This window comes from Epinephelus moara, chromosome 18, assembly GCF_006386435.1.
Source record: "Epinephelus moara isolate mb chromosome 18, YSFRI_EMoa_1.0, whole genome shotgun sequence".
Lineage (NCBI taxonomy): Eukaryota > Metazoa > Chordata > Actinopteri > Perciformes > Serranidae > Epinephelus > Epinephelus moara.
The window spans coordinates 23580633-23604229 of record NC_065523.1 but is presented as its reverse complement, the minus strand read 5'-3'; the positions used below and the strand labels follow the sequence as shown (position 1 = coordinate 23604229).

General features: G+C 40.7%; 1 protein-coding gene across 2 annotated transcripts in view; it reads right to left on the bottom strand.

Annotated features, from left to right (window-relative positions):
• Nucleotides 1-76: 76 nt before the first annotated feature.
• LOC126405693 (ras-related protein Rab-26-like) overlaps nt 77-23597 on the bottom strand; it is an 88063-nt gene continuing 64542 nt past the window's right edge. The window contains exons 6-9 of one of the 2 annotated variants that reach the window (XM_050069557.1): nt 8171-8236; nt 5730-5786; nt 4811-4887; nt 77-3399 (exon numbers count right to left, since the gene is read on the bottom strand). In XM_050069557.1, the coding sequence (XP_049925514.1) occupies nt 3300-3399; nt 4811-4887; nt 5730-5786; nt 8171-8236 (300 nt within the window). In that variant the 3' untranslated portion in view covers nt 77-3299. The remainder of the gene's footprint in view (nt 3400-4810; nt 4888-5729; nt 5787-8170; nt 8237-23597) is intronic. The other variant, XM_050069558.1, reaches the window with a different exon arrangement.

Genomic DNA, 23597 nt, shown 5'->3' with positions numbered 1-23597 from the left:
GAGGTCAGTCATCCTGACCCGAATGTGCAGAAGGTGTTTGTATGAATCAGAGTTGTTGCTGCTTAGATGTCAGAAATTGTTTTTTTTTAATCTGTTATCAGTAGTGTAAGTAGAAATACTTAAATTAACTAGATACAACTGAATTAAACTTGCATTTCAACCAAGTGTAAAAACTGAGCCCCTGGCCAGTTATACGCAGACTAAACATCATGTGACACAGGACTGTAAAAGTCAGTAAGAAGGATGGATACATACATCGTCTGCAGATGCATTTATGTCCATGTATGAGTACAATAATATTTAATTCTCAATGTATTTATTTTTTTAACTGTCTAATTTGCTACAAGCAGCTTGTAACGTTTAAGTGCCGAGCACTGCAGGTGTAAGTTATTTAGTTATTTTTTGTACACATTCAAGCAGCTGAATATAAACTGCTTTGCAATATGTTTATTGTCACATGTAAGGATTGGCTTTCATTCCTTTTCTCTCTTGTTTTTGTGAACTATGGAAATTTAGATCCATATTAGCATTTACTTCTGTGGTAAAATGATTTATCCAGCAGAGGGAGACAGAGGAAAGGTTTTAAACTCACTATGACCCCTCCTCCTCACAGACACACACACACACACACACACTCCAGGGACTCATTAACCTCATCAAACCAGTGACAGGTGTGCACATTGAATAATTTGTGTAAGTGCTGAAGGAAAAGGTGTGAAAAAAGAGCTGTGGTTGAGCAAACTATGCTTAAGTGTCACTGAATCTCCGCCATATACTGTTTTGTAACTCGTGCTCTGAACTCACTGTGGAGTCGTGTAAGAGAACCTGCAATATCATCACTATTAAAAGGGTAAAAGCCACATTACCTCCTGCTTTTATTGTTTACTTTAAGTTACAAGAAAGAAGTTGCACATTGAAAAGTAGTAAAAACAAAAACCGATACATTACTCTGAACATCAAGATTGGAAAACAAAAGTGCAGTAAACACTGTACAGAGATAACCAGTTTCTGTGGCTAAGATGAAATCTACCAAAGCAACATATCATATAAAAAGAGGCCTATGCTTCTTCTATAAAGAACAGGTTAAATACTGTCAACTGATTATAAGAAATGTACTAGTCAAATGTTTTTTAAGAAAACATGGCACTATATACCCCATTTATATATTTATGAATGGAAAATAAAAGCATAATAATGTTTGCACGTCTGACTACAAATAAAACATTCAAAACAAAAAGAAATATACACATCTGTGTGTCATATACAATACTTTAAGTAACATTGTCAACATACTGTAGGTCTTTACTCCCCCAGTATCCCCCTTAAATCCCACCCATATGTGTATTCGCCATCTAAAGTGCTAATCTCCTCAAAACTTTTTTACATGCAGAAAAAACTCAAGTATATACATTATGCTTTAAATAACAATTTCAAAATCATATATATAATAAGAGGTTGCATTAGAGCTCTCCAAGACTCAACATTGATTCTCTAATACTGGAAAACTCCCCAAAATGTTTAAGTGGTGTGACTCATGCACTGCCATGTTTCTAAAAGTCTGTTTAAACTACTGTATATTTCATGTTTGCATCTAGCATGAATTCCACTAAAACAACAACTTATTGTGGCTAACGATGTGATTATTTACTTCCTATCCTTGTATACAAAATGGCAACATCAATAACTAGAAGTAAGACATATTCCCATATATCCACAGCTGAATCATGGAAATGCTTGGATTGAGTTTATGCTGGTGAGCTAAAGTGGCTCCAAAGAGCCCGCTGATTAACTGACATGAACACCAAACCCATGGACAAAACACACGCCACTGTACATCTACTATAGGAACATTCATCCACACGCTTGTTAAGAAGAGAACGTTCAAATAAAATGGTGACATTTTAAATGGATGTGAGGAATACTGTATATGGCTTTACAAGAAGACCATTAATTCTGCTGTGATAAAATCCTTTCACAATAAAATAACACGAGGTAATGCAAAGGTAGGTGTCCGATTCAATGCTGGGGTTATGGAAAAAATGTCCATTAATAAGTTACAAGGTAAGTTTAGTATTTGTCACCCTAGTCCGTATTGTCTTATGTTTTTGTGTCTAAGTGACTACAGGAACCATTTCTGAAATTGGTCTAGTGTTGAGTGAGAGGGCTGCAGCTGGCAGTGTTGAAACAAGCTGCAGTGTAAACACATGGAGCATGTCCGTACTGTCGATTTACACCCACTGAAGGTGCTGCTTCTGCCACGGACAGGCTCAGATTTTTATTTTAATTGTCTGACAACTTATGGACATGATCCCTACAGAGATAGACCTTTTTTTTTTTTAAAAGAGTAAGATCCTTGTTGTTGAATTGGAAACGGCCACGAAATCGCCATCACCAAACACACCAGACTCCCCTTAAAATAAGCCGCAAATAAGCATGTACAGAGCCAGAATGTTTTTACATCTAAGTGGGTGAATTAAGGGTTTATTTCAACCAAACCAGAGCTGGTGATAGTTTAACAAGTGGAAAGACAAACCAAAGCAGTTTTTGTGAGTTTTATTTTGTTTCAGCTCTGAAAGGAGTGTTGACAATGATAAAATTACTGTTTTTTTAAATGGAGTCTGGTGGGTTTGGTGATAGCCATTTTGGGGCTATTCCTAATTAAACAAATAGAATTTTTCTCCTTAACACAAAGGTCTGTCTCTGTAGGGATCCTTTATAAGTTGTCAGACACTTAATGGTCCGAACCAGTCAGTGGCAAAAACAAGCATTTTTAGTGAACGTAAATTGACTCAAACATGCCCCAAGTGTTTAAATATCAGCCTATTTAGCCGATGCTGGCTGCAGCAGTCTCGCTTAATGCTAGACCAGTGTCATAAATTGCTGTCACTTAAATACAAAAACATCGGAAAAGAGGAGCGAGTTTGAAAAATACCAAACTTACACTTTAATAACTGAGGTGTGTGTAGCATCTAACTTTGTATTCTGCAAACCATATCCTGGGACTACATTAACAGCTGCAGGAGGAGGTGGATGGCGAAAAGCAGGACATACAAAGTAGAGTAGGGCAGTGAGAGTGCAGGACAACAGATGGAGGTCAGGTGGACTGAGACAGAGAGGTGTGAGCGTGAAGAAACAGAAGGACAAAAAGGTTTTATACCTCGCTGGAGCTGACTCCTCATCTCTGATCAGGTTAAATATGAACACATTGGGTATGAATGCGGTCCGCACACACGCGCACACACACACACACGCACGCAAATACACAAACTCTCAGATCCAGGTAACGAGTAGGGCAGGCTTTAAGACCTGCAGCAGCTTGTGCTCTTCATCTCCTTGTTTACATACTCCTGGAGCTTAAACTTCTCGCTGGGATCCTTCATAGACCGGTGCTTCAGCTCCCTGAGACAAAGGAAGAGTATATGATGAGGTTAAATGAAATGGAGCCGCCATTAATTCTACAAATGATCAGTTTACACCTAAAGTTAACTCCTGAACTCATTAACTGATACTGGGATGTTCAAAGTACATGTATTATTTTAGCAAATGAGAATTCACTTAATACTACATGGAAGTTTGACCTCCACTATGTGTGACTGGACACTATGACGTAGGAGACATGCTGGTCCTGTCCTTAAAATTTTGAAATGAAAAATATTTTTGCATATTGTTAGTAGGGCTGCCCCCCTAATAGTCGACCAGAAAGGGAATTAGTCAGCAAGATTTCATTGGTCGCTTAGTCGCAGAAAACAAACCACAACAAACAAATGTTAAACTCTATTAGGAGCTGCACCTTATCACCTTGCCTTGTACGACTTATTCCACAGGCTAGTTAATAACATGTCGGGCAGGAAATCCAAAGTGTGGGATCATTTTGAGAAGGTGAAGGACGAACCCAAGGTGATATGTAAACTCATCTTCATTGGTCGACTACAAACATGACGTATCATCTGAAACATGGAAGCAGCTACATGCCCATTAGCCACTTAGCACAATCATTACTGCTTTGCCGACAGCGTCATTAACAGGCAGCTCGCTCAGTGTGTGACGTGCATACATAATTAAATTAATGTAGTAAACATGGGGGCAACTTGTCGACTAATGGCCCTAAATGACGACTACTGGTTCAACCAGGAAAATTCTTAGACGGGGGCAGCCCTAATTCAAAATTTCTGGATTTTCCAATAAGGGAGAAAGACAAGATGTGGAAAATCAATCTATCAGACACAAATTATTTTCCTACCTGATTTTTTTGAGTTTGGATTTGGATGTTTTGTTAAACCATCCCCAAGGTCAAAAACCAACATTTCTTATGTACTTTAATCACAGCAGTGTTGTCATACCTTCATCTTAATAGCTGAGTATGTCAATATTTAGTAGATTAAAAATACATGACTTATGCTGTGTTCACATGGAATCAGGCAGACAGCAGACAGAAAACACTGTCTGGACAGCACGGGAAAAACAAACAGCCTGACAGAATGGCAGGATGGTCAGTGAAACATACCGTATTGTTTACATAGAATGGTATTAAATAAAATTATTTTGTGTTTATAATTTTGTGTAATCTCCAGATTACCCAGGATTACTCTTTGTGTGAGGGAGCTATGCAACACCCAGATGTAAATTCAATCGTGGAGGATGGCAAAAAGTAAAAATATTCTAAGTTTTATCAGCAACGCCAGCCTCTCCTAATGTTACTGTCCCCCTCTCGTCCACTAAAATAAAATCCAGTGTGCTGTCTCCCTGATTTTACGTGATCACAGCATCAATCAGATCGATCCACAACACTTGCAAAGAGGATGATACTCACTTAGCCACAGCGGTGAAAGCCAGCTCTACATTGAGACCTGACCTGGCGCTGGTCTCCATGAAGGGAACTCCGAACTCCTGCAAAGTCAAAGTCAAGACGTTCATCATTTTACGCCCAGCAGCCTCAAATAAGTATGATAATTGAACACTCTTCAGACGACGGCTGCTGCTTCTCTGACAAAGACGCACACAAGAAGTTCACAGCCGAAACTTCCCAGCACAATAGTGAAGTCGTTTGTTTTGGATAAATCCAGTGCAGTTGTGATCAATTTGTCTCCCAGCTTTCCCTCTGCAGGAGAATTTGTCTCAGCCTGCAGTGATGATAACTGATGTGCTTTTTTTCCCTCCCAGACTGAGCCTTAAGTTACTTAGCTGCACTTTATTGCTCCCACTTCTGGGGAGAATCGCTTGGCTGTCTGCTATTTGTTTTGTGTGTCATGCTGTGAGACAACAGTTAGGGAGACTGATCAAAGGAAATGTTTGCTCCTGGTTTCAGTGCTTAGTGGTGCAATTGAAGCAAGCAGGACTGTGAAGCTGATTGTGACTGACATGGTGAATAAATGTTTTGCAGAAGGTCATAAAACCTTTAGAGATCTGTACAATAAAGAAAAATCTGTACAATAAATATTCATTATCAAAGGTCCACAGGAAGGTAATTCATCTGAGGTGTCTGGCCTTTATTTGTCTAATCTATCTTTTTGGTTTGCAGGTGGTCCTTTTTCCTCACAGGGCGAAAAAATAAATCTGTGAGCACTGATCTCTAGATAATCCCGCCTTTCTGTAATATTCATAATCTTCTCATCTGCCACAGAAATTCAATCAGCCATACAAATACTTTTGGAAAATTACATGAAAGGAGAAATCTCTCAAGGCCTTGTAAAAGACTGCCCATATTTTTTTGCAAATTCTCAACTATTCACCTTTGCAAGCCTCTCGCCATCTTCTCTCTTCACCACCCGCTCGTGAGTGGCGTCAGCCTGGTGAGACGAGATAAACAAGGTCACACGTGCAACCAGCATCGGTGAGAAAACCACAACATCCACCCACCGTGCAGATCTGCTCGCTATTTGTCTACAGTTTACATACAAGCCTTTTCCTGGTGTTCAGGTCTGATGGCGGCTAATGAGTCAAGATTGACTCTCAGGATGCTAATTAAGCACCGATATGAAGTGTGGGGGACTGAAACAAGACAGAGCTCCAAGGCAGAGACATCTGTTCTCTGTTCAGAGGAAGGGATGCGAATGGCAGCGCTGGAAAAAAAACGTGTGACACTGATATTTGCAAATTATCAGGTTGAGTTATTGTCAGATGTTTGTGTGATTGAAATGAACAAGAGTGATTGTACTTTTAGAAATACCATCAGGCGAAGAGTCACCAATGATCGACTGACTGAGCTTTAAGTTGGTTTAAAAAATGTAGCTGTGCTTGAGCATATATAGCGCTTGATAATCTGCATATATGTATTAGAGTTGGGTATCATTACTAGTGATAATACCTTTAATACCTCACACTGAGGAGCATGAACATTTGCTTTCCCCTTTCTAAATCAATAAAAGGAGCCAAACTTCTTAAACGATAAGTCTGGTTGTTTTCTACATTGCTGTTACTCTGCTGAGTGTTAGTCTATCTCTCAACACTTTCCGACTTCCCTACCCTGTATGTGGCACAAAGCCCAAAGCCCAAAAGTTCCTACTGAAGATGAAAATCTTTTATAAAGTCTGACAAATAAATACTTTTATTACATTTAAATCAGCTGGGCACTGTAGTTGTTAGATAACGTTCCTCAAACAGGAGTCACCAGTGCATTTGTTGGGGACTTTTCTAGCTGTAGATTAGTAGACATTTGGTGCTCTAGGGCAGTGGTTCCCAACTGGTTGGTCGCGGACCAAAAGTGGGTCACTGGCCCATTCTGAATGGACCGAAAGTGAGTCGTGTCAAGTTCATAAAAAAACACACTTTATATGTAAGTACAGTAAATTTCCAGCAGAGTTTTTATTATAAAATGCTTTTTCCTGCTGTACAGTAAGTGACTAACGGACAGCTACTTGACCGAGACAGCAAACTAGCTCAACAAACTGGCCAAGTATGACACTGAATGTATTAAACTGTGTGGACCTTGAACTAATGACTCAGGAGAAATCTGGACCCTGTGGCTAGACCAGTAGGTAACCACTGCTCTCGGGAGTATGTACGGGAGCAGAAGGTGTTCGGCATTGCCTTAAAATAAACTACCACTGTCCACGTTCACTGTAATGAAGGAACCTGTCAATCAGTGTAACAGTGTGGCTCACTATTAGGTTGTCAGCTGTAACTAGCAGCTCTATATCTCATGCTGTCGGTTGGGCGATCCACAAAAATTCCCCATCCTTTGGCAGCGACAGTACTTGCCATAGGAAGCTGAAATTTGGCATGGTGGACAAGTGTGTGTGTGTGTGTGTGTGTGAGAGAGAGAGTGAAGGTGTGTGTTTGCATTCACGCCTATTGGTTAAAAGGGCGTAGTGCCAAAGAGACTGGCACATTGTAAAAAGGTGCATCACTTCCAAATGGATTCACAGACTTGCCCAAGATTTTGTGGGGAGATGAGTCATGAGCCAAAGGGCGGCTGATTTACAGTTCATGCCAAGTGGCAAAAAGGGGCAAAACATGGATGAATGCACGTACATTGTCGCAGCTATTGTGAATTAGCGCTCGTTAATAATAGACTTGGGACAATGAGGTAGGTCTAAGGCACAAAGTAATAAGCTATATCAGACTTTGAATATACAGACATTGTTGAAATATATAGCCGGACTTATCCCATAAATTCATCACTATTTGACTTTGCCTGAATTTAAAGCTATAATAAGGAGAACTCTGCCTCATTAAGATATATTTTACAATTAGCAAATTGTTTACTCAAGTCAGGAAATACCTCATCAAAGAATAAGTAAACTGAGAATTAGAAAAAGCATTAAAGGTCCATTGTGTAAGATTTAGTGGGATCTAGCAGTGAGGTTGCAGACAGCAAACAACTGAAACTCCCATGTGTGAAGGGTGTGGGAGAATTCTGGTGGCCGATGCGGAAATGCAAATGGCCCTATTTAGAACCAGTGTTTGGTTTGTTTGTTCTGGGCTACTGTAGAGAAACATGCTGGACTCTGTGCAAGAAGACCTGCTCCATAAGTAGATATAAACGTCTCATTCTTTGTTTCAGGTGATTCTAAACTAATAAAATCATAGTTATGACTTTTATATACCATTTCCGCCAGTGGTTTAATACATAAGTTGGTATCAAAAGTTTTGTAAAGTATTGAAGTTTAATACGCAGCTCTAGTGTGCATGCATCTAGAGTACTTTTTTCAGTCTACACACAATGCCTTACCTTGTTTCCAAGCAGCATCAGCACCACATCCTGTTGGGCATACTCATGGATCTCAGTCAGCCATGCCTGGTAACAATACAGGACAAAGAGACAAGAGAGGGGGGGAGACAGAGTAGATGTTAGATGGGAGGAAAACCATTATGAGTGTGAAAACCTAAAAAGGAACGACCTGAGATAAGAGACAAGAAATATGTAGTACACATAAAAAAGGGCTCCGGGAAGAGAAAACCTTGTCTGGGACTTGTCAAGGACAAGCCTGAGAATTAAATCTAATAACGTGAATAGAGAGGAAGAGGAGAGTGAGAGCGACTTTGGCATTTAGAGGATGAAAACAGGAAAAAGAAGAAGAAAAACTGAGGCAAGGACAAAGAGATAAAAGGGATCAAAGCAAGAAACTGTGAGAGGGAGTTACTGTAACAAACTCTCATCATCAGTTTAATCAACACTGTCTGCTCCATCCTGCCTTAACTACAGTACGTACACAGGGGAGTGATAAAGCTTTACAGGCGAACAAACAGCACTTCTAACTGTACGGGCTCCGACAGCACCTGCACCATCCATTCACGCTTGGTGAGCATTTAATCAGCTCAGACAGACACCTGCACACCCCTCCTGCTGAAATAATATCCCTCATCTCAGCACAAAGCTTAATTGTACCCATAGTGAATTACTCCACATTGGATTTCTGACTGGCTGGTGATCAATCAGCCTTCCCTATAGTAGTCCTACTCCTGAGCTGTTTCCCCCTGAGCTCCTCTGTAATTAATTCTGGTGATGACTTGGTGTTTGTAACGGGATTTCACCGGGGTCACCTCCAGTCAAAGGTCAAGTTAAATAACAGGAGATGAGACAAGCAATGAGTTGACACTGCTGCCTTTGAATAGCGGCGTGATTAAGAAATAGACAAATCTCTATTATAAACAATAGATAATGAAACAAAACATTTAAAAAAAATCTAAGAATTTGAACTTCCATTGTCCTGTTTGATGCTCACAAAGCCATCTAGAACTAATCCACACCATCTTTAAACCCGTCTCTCAGGCTATCTTAAGTCTTCAGCTGCAGTCAAAACCATCCCACAATCAAACTCTGGTGCTCCAGGCCTTCACCCAGTCAACTCCACATCCAACAGAATGATGCATGGCCCTCTACAGGCTCGTATGATTAGCATTGCATGACCATTGCCCACACACGCAGGTGCTTATAAATAAAAGATCTGCATCTCAGTCAGCTTCTGCCGTGCCATTCTACTGCAAATTGAACCCATGCAGTAAGTCACTCACTTTTGCAGGGGCTGTAAAAAGGCTTATTGCTCATAAGGGACAGGGCTACATTCTAAATCCTCGTTTAGCTAAACGGTGTTTAAAGGGAACAAGAAACACGATATAAATGCAGACAGAGGGAGGAAAACTCCTAAATAAAACTTTGCTCTTTCAATCTGGCCTTTAATTTAGGTACTATAAGCTTTTTTACTAATAACTAATTATACTGTTCTACATACACTGTTCAACTGTACACTTATTTTGTCCTTTAACTAATCCTCTGGTTCAGTGGTGTTAAACACATGGCCAATGAGCAAGAACCAGCCGCCAAAGGGTCCAACATGGCCAACTGCACACCTAATACTGATGCGCTTGTGAAGGCTAAAGGGTGTCAGGTTTCAGGAGCAAGTCAAACAGCAAGTGGTCTACTTCTGAACATCAATCATCATCATCATTAATCTGTAGGCAAGATTTTGGTATCGGCAGCATTCTGGTGTAGTTGGAAAGGTATTGATCAATCAGGTTTGGGAGGCAGGTTAACTGCACGTGTGGAGAGGCGGAATGCATTGGCCAATACGCGATCTCGGATCCCATTGGCTATTGTCCAATGTAATTTAGCTTTCTACTGGGGCTAGCGGGATATCAGATTTTAAATACAGGATTATCACACCCAAAATAATTCACAGTAACAGTATTATCGCGATTTCTATGGGCAATTGAAAAAAAAAAGCCACTCACAAAAAGTAGCTACCCACTGTGGTAGTAAGCTAGCTAGCTAGTTGGAGCTGATGTGGCTTTCTCTGATGCGTACCTGTGTGTGTTGTGTCTCTAAATGTGTGAGTTGTGTACCTGACAATTATATTCATATGTTTTTAGCATTGTATTTCTTTTGTACAGCACTTTAGTCACTTTGAGTTGTTGTTAAATGTGCTTTATACATAAGTTTGAGTTGAGTTTTTGTAAATGAACAGCTTCAGAGTGTACTTATACCTCTTTACACTAAGAGAAAGGTGAAATTTAGAGGTGCTATTTATAGGTTATTATGCAATGGTTTTACTGGTCCAGCCACCTGAGCTCAAATTAGTCTGCATGTGGCCCATGAACTAAAATGAGTTTGACACCTCTGCTCTAGTTTATTGTGTTGCCCTGAAATCAATGCTGAATCTCGTTTGCAACTTGACGTGCTTTGGATCTAATGAGGTCAAAGAGGTTTGGTGGTTTAAAAGACCAGATGGTGGCCCAGAGGATCTTTAATAAGTTGGTGAGCTCCACCTGTGGGGGGTGGAGGACCCATTGAGAGGAACATTTAGAGACGTTTAGAGAGAAAGTTCCAGCTGAGCCCTGTGCTATTCTGAGATAGCCGAGAGAAGATTGGGTTGACTTGCTTGGAATTTGCATCACCGGTGCTCTTCAACAAAGTGCTGAAGGGGCAAAATGTAACTGAGGAACATTTTCCATATTTATAATTACCTGCTTCATGCATAATTCAACTTCCTGCCAAGGTTTCCCATCATTCACATGTTGCTCAGTAAGGTCGTTGTCTTTAAAAATGGCTCATCTTTAAATTCTGTGCAGCCTTTATAAATAATCTGTGTTTATGTGAGGTGACTTGTATCAGTCAAAATAACACATTGCATATTACTGTGCACATTTGACCTTTGTAACAGGAGGTTATTGTTCATCTATCTCCAACCATTGCAAACTTTCATCCTCCTACATACAATCTGACAGCCTGCCTCTGAGTGATTCTCTCCATATGCTGTGATGAACCATAGCTTGTAATTAGATCACTGAGCTGTTTATGGTGCAGGAGATAGATGACATGTGGAATGACTCGACAGCAAAGATGGATCAATGCAGTAAATGTGATTTAGACATTACCATTTGAATAAGAGAGTGGAAATGTTGGTGCAGTTATACTGATTGTGTCGTAGGTGCTGGTGGACCTGGAATGGCTTTGGCTCCACCAGCGCAGCCCTCCACAAAATGAATGCAACTGGAAACTAAAAAAATTATCCCAGTTAATAAAGACACTTCCTCAGCAAATGCACATCTACTTGTGAGAAAGAGACTCCAGTTTTGAGAAGGCGATAGCTGACGAGTGAACAAGCTCACATAAATTAGGATACCATGATGAACAGCCTACTATTGAGAGTCATTACATCTCTGTAAAGGCTGAACAAACAGTGACATCCTGTTGTCAGTGTCTCATTCATACAATGCAAACAAGGCTTGAAATATGAGGCTCTGGGGGGCTGTAATGTACAGTGATAAAACCCTGCAGAATCTCTAATATCTAAAGCTGCCTTTATTTTTCCTCGTCTGTCACATTTACTCTTGCACTCTTGTAAATTAGATTCACACATAGCAATGTGGATTAAAGTCTGTATGGCACTGAAATCAGTTTATCTCGCAGTGACTTGTTTAAGATGTCAGCTGAGACTCTGCTTTACTTCTATGTATGTAAATGAATCTGAACAAATGATGATGGCTAGCTTGCTTGCTAACAAAATAAAACATATAAGAAACACTGCTGGTTCTTGTAGTTCTACTAAAATTTCAACTGGAAGTGTAAAAGAAATATTTCACTGCTGGAAAGATGGTCATAAAACTAGGCTGCCTATGACACAGAAAGATGCAAATACTTGTGTAATTGTTGCTAAATGACCAGAGAAAACAAAGGGAAAGGGCTGCAGAAAACCTACAACTACCAGAATGCACTGCTTCTTGTAGACAAATTCCAGTGTTACAGCCCTACAGTGTGCTAAAATACGTTTCTGAAGACATTTTACACATGTAATAGTCAAAGTAACAGAATCTTGGTCTATATTCGATCAGCACTGCCTTGTTTCACTATATGATCAGAGTTTTGGGGGGGGGGGGGTGTCTCTCTCAATCCGCTTCTTGATCTGACACTGAGTCGCAATATGCAAAGTACACAGACTACCAGCTTTTATTTCACTGTGGAAGGGACAAATGTTAAGCGCACGGATCTGAAGTCTTAAAGGGTCGCTAACTTTGTCATCTTCTTTTTCCATTATACTGTAATAGACAACAAAGTTCCAGCAACATTGTATAATAAAGAGAGACAACCCTATTTTAAGAAATCACCTCTGGGTGTCATTATGCTCCAATTTACAGTTTGTCAGTCCGGGATGAGAAAGGAGGAAAACCACATTAGAAAAAAAGTCATTAGTCAGTTTCCCGAACTAAGATGAGATATGCAGGCTTTCAAGTTTACTGGACATGGCAGGCAAGATGGAGACTTTGTTGTGTCTGAATGGCAACTTGTCGGTGAAGATTCTCAGTCATCCAGGTCATGGTAATCGTAAGTGCTAATATCGTAGGCAACTGGACTTGCTTGCGTTTCTTGAACACGTTTCGCCTCTCATCCAAGAAGCTTCTTCAGGTCTAAATGACTGGTACAGAGCTGCAGGGTATAAACCCTGTGTGGGAGAGAACCTCTGCAGAGTCGTAGGGGTCACGTGAGCTCTTAGTTTCAGAGTCGTTAAGGTCACAATGAGAGTCGTTGACCCACCTGGCCACTATGTGAGTCATTAGGTTTCACGTGGGACTAGGGGTGAATGGGTATGAAGTCGTCTGGGGTGGGATCCTAAGACTCTGCTGTCCACTTACATCTACAGGAGAAGGGACACTCCTTTGAGGACAGCAATGTGCACATCTTGGCCAGGGAGGAAAGATGGTTTGAAAGAGCTTCTACGTCAAGCTGGAACGACCATCGTTAAACACAGGGTTCATAGCCTGCAACTTTGTACCAGTCATTTAGAACTGAAGAAGCTTCTTGGATGAGAGGCGAAACGTCTTCAAGAAACGCAAGCAAGTCCAGTTGCCTACGATATTAGCACTTACGATTGTGTCTGAATGGTTCTTGATTTTGACTGTGGTGTAGTTGAGGGTACACACAGGTATATGAAATATACCCACCTCTTTTTCTGGCCTTATGCAGTATACCCACCTATCAGCAAGAAAGCCATTGGAAAAAATAGGAGAGTATACCCGCTTCCTCCTCAATAACCTGACCATCTACCTAGTAGTTCACTGACCTTGTCAGCTACCTAAACCACTGGCTGTGAGTGTTTTCAATGTTCATCTATCACATCGTCATCATGATAGTTGGTGGTGTGAACTCTGCCATCCACTTGAGTTAGAACGTTTTTTAAAACTAGTTATCATTACAGTCATCGTCTTTGGTGTGGACTGCCCTTTAGTATGGCATCGTGTCTGCCTTTCCGTTAGGTAGCACCGACCGTTAACCTGAATGTATTTAAAACCATAGTATTCACTACCCTCCAGTGGCCACAGTGGGAAACTGCAACACTAGATTACATTTGTACAAAGGTTTGAATTACCATAACCATTATTAATATCAATATGTGGAACCTGTTATTATCATTATTATTACAAAAAAGAACAGGACCTGTCTGGAGCAAGACCAGCTACTGCAGATGTTCATACCGACATCAAGGCAGACATGATAGCATCCTAGCACTTATAGTAAATACTTCAAAACTATAGATAGAATCAAATAAAAGTGTTCATTAGAACAACAGGGCTTCAAGCAGCTAAATACCAGGCTCCAATAAATCTGATATCTTCAGTGGCTGAAGGAACTGGGCTGGGTTCATCTTTTATTCAAGACTAATATCAGGGTCTCGACCAAAACGCTCAGGGAACCGAATGTCGGTGATGACGTGGCACTTCGGCGGAGGAGGTGATACACTTCTCTGCTCACTGCCCTCAAAATGGCAAGGACCCAAATAGTGTTGCAAATCAGATGCAGCTGGACGTCTGTTTTGTTTGTAGTGGCCAAAAAACCTTTTGTGCACACCACCTATGGCTTCTGTTCTCAGTCATCTAGATCTCTGATGAAATGTCAGTGGGAAAGTTTGTACAAAATGTCCAAATGACCCATTCAGTCAATATTAAAATGACAAGCACTGAGTTGCTGTTTGCTTTAAAATATTACATTTCATAAAGTTAAAATGCCAAACGCACGGCTGAAACTCATGCTGCCTGCTCAAGAGTAGAAGTAAGAGATGATAACAAAGCAGAGAGACTGATGTGACGGAGGGAGAGACAAAGGCAGAGATGTGACAGAGAGACAGAGAGGGTGCCAAAAGACGGCGAGACGGACAGAAAGACAGTGACAGTGAAAGCCAAGACAAAGACCAAAGGATCTGTATCAGACAGGAAGGAAGATAAAAGCCCAGGCAGACAGCTGCTGGGGGCTGCATCGTGACATTGGCGAGACAAGTTGTCACTGGCAGAGGTATGTGAGGGTACTTCTGATGTTGCCTGTTTTCCTTTTGTTGTCACTGAGATAAAAAAGCCGAGCTGTGTCCTACTCAAGATACAAGACTAGTCGGGTCGGCTGACGGTGTAGGGATACATTTTTATTTCTTTTTATTTTTTTTCCCAAAGATGCCGTTGTTTTGAGATGTAAAACAGGCAGGGGTGACAGTAACAAGTTACACATTATACTCTTGTGTTGTGACTGTCACAAGACAAGATGTGTCCATAGCACAAAAACTGTCAAGTACTAAAACCATCAGCATTATATCTGCTCAGATCTGTAGTCTTGTTTACTGACTGAAGTCTCGCTTCTCTTTTTACAAGAAGAGCTCTGTAGGAAAACATGTCTCTATTTCTTGTGACCACAGCCACACGATTGAATTTGCCCCATAGCATCAGCTACAGTAGCCGTATACTCAACTCATCTAATGCTAATGATAAGGTAGTGGGTTAACATGACTGACATGTAGCCGTTTCATTAGAATGAATGGTGAATCAGTGGCATAAGGTAGTTATGACGGGCCCTAGTGCACACTATCGTGCACATATCGTCTCTTTGCATGATCAGAGACCTGACACTGGATTACATCAGCACACATATTACCCTGTAATCATCACTGTATATCTGTACATGACAAATAACACCAAAGAAAATAAGAAATTATTAATTAAACAATTTTAATAGTTTCTTTATAGTCATAGAATAAGCATATAATTTTGTTTTAGACGCTAATTACAGTTTGACAAATAAAGTAAAAACAAACATGTGAGATGGATTTGCCTTTTTCAAGGGCACCGTTTTTATTTTAATGAGAGTTTAATGAAAGCTCGAAGATTCCATTCTACACCCAACGCATTGTTGGAAGGACCACTTGCTCTATGGGCCCCCGGCCTCATGGGTCCCAGTGCAACCACACTGCCTGCACTGTCTATATTTACGCCCTTGACGTGAATAAACATCACTGAACTTCAATACATTCACTTGTCGATAAACATAATTCCTGTTTTAGGTTGTGAGCAAAAACACTTAGTAGATGTTTTGTTAGGAATCCTGCGTCGTATATCTTTCAGATGACTTTTTTTTTTTTAAACTGCAGAAAATTTACAGAGGTGCCATTGCATATTCCATGTGAGCATGGTTATCACGTGCTTATGAAGATGAAATCCAGCAATTACACCATCTTTGTTGCTATTGCTCCCTCAAAACACCAAAAATATCATTAACATAAATAACATTACCAGGAAAATCTTAATGATTCATCCTTGAATTCATAATGAGTTCTAATCACTGACAAAAAATGATGCTATCCTCATATATTTTATGCAGAATCTCTTTGCATCCTATTAAAACCCAGGTAATACTTTGCACAGCTCAACACTGAACGTGACTGAAATTTCTCAGGGAGCCTCGGAGTGACTTCCAACATGACCCAACTTTCCCTCTGTTGCACTTTTGTCTAAGCAGATTTGCTACGGGTGACAATGCTATTCTTGCCGAGCTTTGATCAGAGTATTACACCAACAGACAGAGTGGAGGAGTCTGCTCCCTACAACAGGGAGAGTCAGGCTGAGTCGACCCAGAGGAGCGCAGTGAAAAAGTAGGACTTCTCCCCTGAGAAGAGGTTTAGGCTGTGCGAGGCAGATGAGCTAAACGGAGTGGCACAGTGTCACCGTCTGACACACAAGGAAGACACAGAGGAACCCTGTCACACTCGGGGCTGTGTGGATTCACACATTCATGCAGATGCGCAACCAGGCTCGCAGAAATGAATCGATATTTGATTTATTGAAAACCAGGGTTTATGATGCTGGCATTAGCATTTTTTAATCTGCTTGTTGATCTCTGTGGAAGTACTTTAAGCGTGTTTTCTTCAGCAGATTTTATAGGCACACACAATATCTCTAATAAAAAACACATCAGCGATCAAGTCCCTTCTGTGATATAAAACTTCATCATTAAACAAAAACACTGAAAACAACAGCCTTGTAAGCTAATTTTCGTGGCCTGACAGGGAAGAGACAGGCTTTTATGTTTATTAAAGAGCAGCTGACACGTCTCTCTGCCAACAAACATGGGTGTGAGACACGTCTGGATGACTGATGAGCTCTGAAAAGCTGCAGCCACAGAGTGAGAGGTGCTCGGAGTCTATCCTCGGTCCTCTCCATTCTCTCTGCCAGTTTGTTTTTGTGCTGTAGAAGCTGAACAGGAGTGCTGACCCTAAACCTGTGTCTCTCTCAGTCAGAGATAAATTTACACTGTTCAGAGCAAAACACCCGATAAAGGCTTTACATGTGGATTCAGTGTCTGTTGTTAGAAGTAATAATGTGTGAGTGGGAGTTTGCTTTACATTAAAACAACCCTGTGGTTCAAAGAGCTCCTAACTAAAGGCAAATATTTTACATCTTTTAGTTGTTGTTACTAAAAACAACAGTCTGACAAAATAGATTTCACATGTGTAAAGTAATTGCTTTGCCTGAAGGAAAACTTTCCCTTGCTCTTCAACTATTTGAGCCCTTTTTAAAAACAGATATTAATGTGATTCAGCCTGGCCCTCTGACCGAACAGCACAAAGACAAAAGAAAAACAAGTACATGTTGCCAGAGGAAGAAATAATACTGATGGGGACGTAACAAGGTCAACTCAGAGCATTTGCAGATGAAAGTCTTGTCTTTGGAAAAAAACCAAACCACAAGAAAATGTTACAGCTATGCCTGGGTCTCCAAGTTGCTCTGAAACTATGAGTTGGCATACTCAGTGTGTTCATGTCACTTCAGCCATTTTATTGCAACAGTAAAATGTATCTAATGGACTAAAAAGAAATTGATAAAGTTTAATTTGTATTTGTAACATTAATAGTTAATATAATTTAGAAAATTGATACTTGGCGCTGTGTGATAATACGATATTGCCACACTAAAATATCACGATACTATGCTGTAACGACCCCCCCCCCCACCCCTAATGTGACACTGTGTTTAAAGTTAAAGTCTTAAAGGGTACATATCTCCCATAGACTGTATAACATAGTCAATGTAGCTACAGTGACATCACCCACTGGTTTGTGCACTGCTGTTTTGAGTTCAGCATTCCAGTTTTTTGGAGCCCGAAGTGACCATAATTAGATGAGATGGTGGAGCCGTGGAGGAGCGACTGAGGTGACGCCTCTCACTCACTTAAGCCTTAAAAAAATGTAAACAGGGGAGTTATATAAAAACTCACTCTCGATATGTTGTTCTAAATGTTGAAATTAGCTATAGAGACCAACACTTTTTTAAAACATGTTTATTTCTCCAGTTAACATGGGCGTCTATAGGAATGACTGTCCTCTGGAGCCAGCCTCAAGTGGCCATTAGAGGAACTGCAACTTTCTGCACTTCCGCATTGGCTTCATTTTCAGCCCCAGAGGATGCTGCTTGGTATCTTCATGTACATTCATAAAAATAAATGTCTACAGTCCTATACTAAACTGTAACAAGCAATAATTTGGTATAGCTCCCCAAGCAAACTTTGAACTTTAAACTTTGATATAATACCTTGAAAAATGTTGATATTCGATACCAGATACTGTTGGGAAACATTGAAGGCATGGAATTTAGATTTTCATTAGAAGACTGATATAAAAAGGCTATAACATGACAACGACAACTTTTCTTATGTTGGTTACTGGCAGATAACTGCAGAATGACTAACATTAACAATAAGAGACAACCAGAAAGCGCAGCTGGTGCTGGTGTATCAATACAGCTGAAAATGACTATTGACATGTTTTCCGAATTGATATGTATCAATAAGTCGATATTTTTGACAACAGTACACCCCAGGAAGACACTTTGTGGAGAATACTCTTTATTTAAACATCACTGTGACTCATTCTTTGCACCTTCTGAAGTAATATCTTAGCATATGCCTAATTACCTAAGCCAAGGACGTTATGTTGTCCCTTTGATATGTTTGTTGGTTTGTCTGTTTTTCAGCAGGATTACGGAAAAAAATACTGGCCTGATTTTCATGAAACTTGGTGGACGGTGATCCAAATCACGGACCGGATACACAAATTAGTTTTCACTTTTGTTTACATTGCAAGTAGGACATCTGGCCTTGGCTGCGATTGACACTCTCTGACTGTCCTTCTAGTTGACATGAATATTAACTTTTGCTGGGAACATAATATTACAGGCTTTTGGAAATACACGGATAGGGTAAGAATCAGTTATAAAAAATATTTTTCAAGGCAAAAATCTTTTTTTCCTTTCCAGTTTCTCATTATTTTAAGACAAAGATAAAGTATTTCTTGATGATACATTGATATCAATCAATCAATATATAATTGATGATATAAGCATTTATTATTATGAAGACTGATAAGAATATACTTAGACACATTAAACTTCTTTCTTCATTTTGTGCCATTTCTTTTCTTTGTGTTACCACTGAGTTATTTGGGAAGGATACTTTTTCCACTGTGCCTTGTTAGATATTAAAAAATGAGACTTAGATTGTCTACTTCAGTGTACCCTTTGATTTAGTGTGCAAATTCTACCTCCTTTGTGACACATTCGTAGACCTTGTGTGTCAAAACGACACGTATGACAGCGAGAAAAGCCGAGGTGAAAGACCAATTATGTGTTTCATTCGTGGCGAGTCAAGAGGTAAATGAAATCAGTTCACAAACCCTGCAAGGACATCACCCTTATAAATGGATTTCTCCAAATTATGAATGTCTGAATATAAAGGAGGAAATCAATAATTTAAGGCTTTCAATATTCGACGAACTGGAAAGACTGGAGTGGGTAAAATGTCAAATGACAGCAAAATGGAGATTCGGTGTGAGCAGGCTGAAAGGTCTCAAAGCTGCAGACAAAAAGAACAGAAGTCATTAACCTGCAAATGTGTCACTTTGCCACATTTTCATTAAAATAAATTGATCTACACACCACCTCACCTCATGGCAGGAATGTAGATGCAGAGCTTCCCCTGTTAGGTGTGTGCCAGGTTTTGAGATTGTGTGCACATACACAGCCCTCATTATCATGATCCTCTGTGGCATGTGTGCCAATTGTTACCAGAGACATGCACTGCGTGTCAGAGGGGGGTGTGGGGCTCGGCACCTTCCTGTCAGTCAAACTGATATCTTGTCAGTCCTCGCGTCAATCCTTGTAAACACAATTCCTCTCTTTAAAACATGCGTTTCTTGCTCTAAAGGAGCTCCTATTCCTCGAGTAAGAACTTCATATCGAGTGCATTAATTGTCTTAAAACAAGTGCTATTTTAAATTCCAAAATGACGATAATAAAAAATAAGCCACGATAAAACAAAGAAGAAAACAAGTGTAGGATTGCTCAGAAAACACCTAAAGCCATATATAGACTTTACTGACTTTGAGACATTGATACAGTCACCCTGTGTGGGAAGAGGATGACCTCTGCTGAGATACCTCTACTTTGATCCAGCATTCGCTTCTCCTTCTGCTTTTATGAACCCAACAACATCTTAGACCCAGCACTAATGTCTTGACATGCTGCAGGCTTATTAACACTTCTGACACCAAGTGGATTCCACAGCAAGCCGAGCTGTGCAAACACATATTGCAGTGGCAGTAGGCACCAAATTTTACAGCAGTGATGTACTTAAAATTTCTGGTTCTATCTGGTTATGATTTCTGGCTACTGGCAATTTTCACAGTAAGATTTCAACGAGGTTCCGTCACAGAAAATCTCTCTTTTTTTCAAGTATTTCACTGCTGGAAAGATGATCTTTCATAAAGCGGGCAATCTATGCAGTAGAAAGACGCAAATACTTTTAAATTGGTGCAACATGACCAGAGAAAAAAGAGAAAAGGGCTGTGGCCTTTGCTGTAGCTCAAGAGGTAGAAAACCTACAGCTATGAGAATGCACTGCACCTCACCGGACCAATAACTGCTCACACTGGTAGGTGATGTAATGCAAGCTTGTCCGTTTTGACACAGGAAACAATATTGCAGCCGAGTATGATGAGAGTCAGCACCTCCAAATCCGAGGCCATGGTTCTCTGCCCAAACCAGTGGTTTGCCCCCTCCCCAGGTTGGGAGTGAGTTACTGCCTCAAGTGAGGGAGTTCAAGTACCTTGGGGTCTTGCTCATGAGTGAGGGTGGAATGGAGCATGAGATGGATCAGTGGTTTGGTGCAGCATCTGCAGTGATGCGGGCGCTGTGCCAGTTCGTCGTGGTGAAGAGGGAGCTGTTTAACTGGTCCATCTATATCCCAACCCTCACCTATGATCATGAGCTCTGGGTAGTGACTGAAAGAATGAGGTCACGGACACAAGTCGCTGAAATGAGTTTCCTCCATTGGGTGGCTGGGCTTAGTCATAGAGATAGGGTAAGGAGGGAGGGGGTAGGAGAGGGAGCTCGGAGTAGAGCCGCTGCTCGTTCGTGTCAAAAGGGGTCAGTTGAGTTGGTTTGGGCATCTGATCAGGATGCCTCCTGGGCGCCTCTCATTAGAGGTGTTCAGGGCACATCCCATTGGCAGGAGGCCCAGGGCAGACCCAGAACATGCTGGAGGGATTGCATATCTCATATGACCTAGGAATGGAAAGCGTTGCTGGGGAGAGAGATGTCTGGGGTGCTTTGCTTGGCCTGCTGTCCCCGTGACCAGGCCCCAGATGAGCAGATGAAAATGGACGGATGGATGGATGGATGGATGGATGGATGGATGGATGGATGCATGCCTAGTTTTACCATCTGAGTTTGAGAAAAGTTCGAGCAATAGCCCTAAAGCCAACGGAAATCTGCCAGATGATTTGAGCTGTGAGATGAGCAGTGAGATCTGGGTGCTGGTAAGATGGAGGGAAGTTTACCATATTTCATGCACACACACTATCCACACTGTTATGCTGAAAGTCTTGTTGAAGTATGCTTTTAAAAAATGGATTTCATTTGGTAGCTACAAAGTACTCCTGGTGGGGAGCTTGTGAAGGACAGTCTACAGCCATGATAACATTAGATGATTATCACAGAACACAAAGTGCAGCTGAGGCTGATGGGACTGTCATCAGTTCTGCATGTTTTAATTCATAAACAGAAGTACTGGGCAATTAAAATTTTGACCTGATGATGTAACCAGATGAAAAGTCAGAGAAAGTGGTTGCAATTTATCATTAGGACGGCTTTGAAAAACTTAAGAGAGCACCATGCTGTTCCACAAACAACCTCATAATTACTCTGGATAATCCACAGAACATGCTGCGTTAATAGTTTTGGGTTTGCTGTCGTTCACCAAAAATCAATTTGCTGTTGCCATTACACCAAATTAATATAGTTAGCGTTGATGTTCAAATTTGTAAAAGCCACCAACGCTTTTTTAGAGGCCACTTACTATTATGCTCATACATATAATTGAAATCCATTTTCGCACTCTTTCAAACAAGGTCCTTCTGTCTGGATGATAAAAGGATTGCAGAAATGTGATAAAAAGCCAGAGTAACCACAACAACAATAATGACGCCTCTGCATTTGCTCATGCCAGTTAGAGATAAAACACTCTGAAAAGACAAAAAAGATAGAGTGTGACAGAAAAACACAGCTTTTGTCTATGCGCCGGATCCTGTGCGAGCGTTTCTGCAAAAGATTAACAATATTTGTCTCTGACCAGCTGTTTAACAGATCTCTGTGAACACAAAGTACAACTGGGGAGAAAAAGGGAAGCAGTAATATCTGCAAACAGAGGAAAACAAGGAGGTTTACAGAGTTAGGGTTATAGAGGGTTTTCTCGGAGACTGCAGTGTCAATAGTTGCCGTGACTAACGGGAAAGATGATACAGAAACAGACAAACAGTGTAGACGATGATTGGATGGAGACAGTGCAGGACCCATTGGCTCCCAGATTATCTGACAATAATGCATCACATAAGAAAGGTTTTCGGGAAATATTGGAGTGACAGTGTATAAAGTTATGGGAGAAATCTGTTTAAGAGATTGCAAATATTTCTCCTGAAGCAGAAGAGACTCTTTATGCAGCATATTTCTTTATAGATCCAGAGCTCTGTACCCAAGGCTATCCCGAAATTCTTTTCTCCTCAGGCTGGCGTTATGAATGATTTCTAAACTGCTTAGCCTCGAATATTTCTTCTTTTTAGACACCATCAGTTCATTTAAGTATTTTAGGACAATGGGAGCACAGACATTAAAACTAATATATGCCCATCCATCTTGGATAAATAGACTCGCAGCTCAAAAAGATGCCGGAGCTGTCGAGCACTTTAGTTCATGAAAAAGCTGTGTCTGATTTGTCATACTGAAAGAAGAGACAGTTGGCAAATCATATTTCTGCTCTGAGAGCGTCTGAATGACTCTGACCTTCGCCAGCCCCCTCACAGGTACAGAACTCCCTTCTGCGGAGTTGCAACAAACTCAGAGGAACACAGAAAGCACTATTCTGTTGAGCAGGCAGAAAAGATGTGTTATGTAACAAAGAACAGTGAGATGATGGAGAGGAGATGGCCGTCCCTATTTTTCAAGCTTGCCACAACAAAGAGAAGCCTTTTTTTTCTTAGCTATACAGGTGAAATAAATAACATGCAACAAGGACATTTATTCTGAAGTTATTTCCTGACATGAATCCATCCACTCAGGGTTTCCATTTATATCACTCCTGCTGGGAAATTGAATTGAAACAACAACAACAAAAAGCAGGCATCTTATGGGACATCTTCATTCATCTTGCTGTATTTCAGTGTGTTCTTGTGTGCACATAAATGCCCCATCTGTTTTGTCACTTTGCAGCTGACATCAAAGTAAATGGAAATGTTCACTGAAAGCAGCTGAACACTGACACTTTGCCTCCGCAGGGCTTCGCTCCACTGGCTGCATCATGT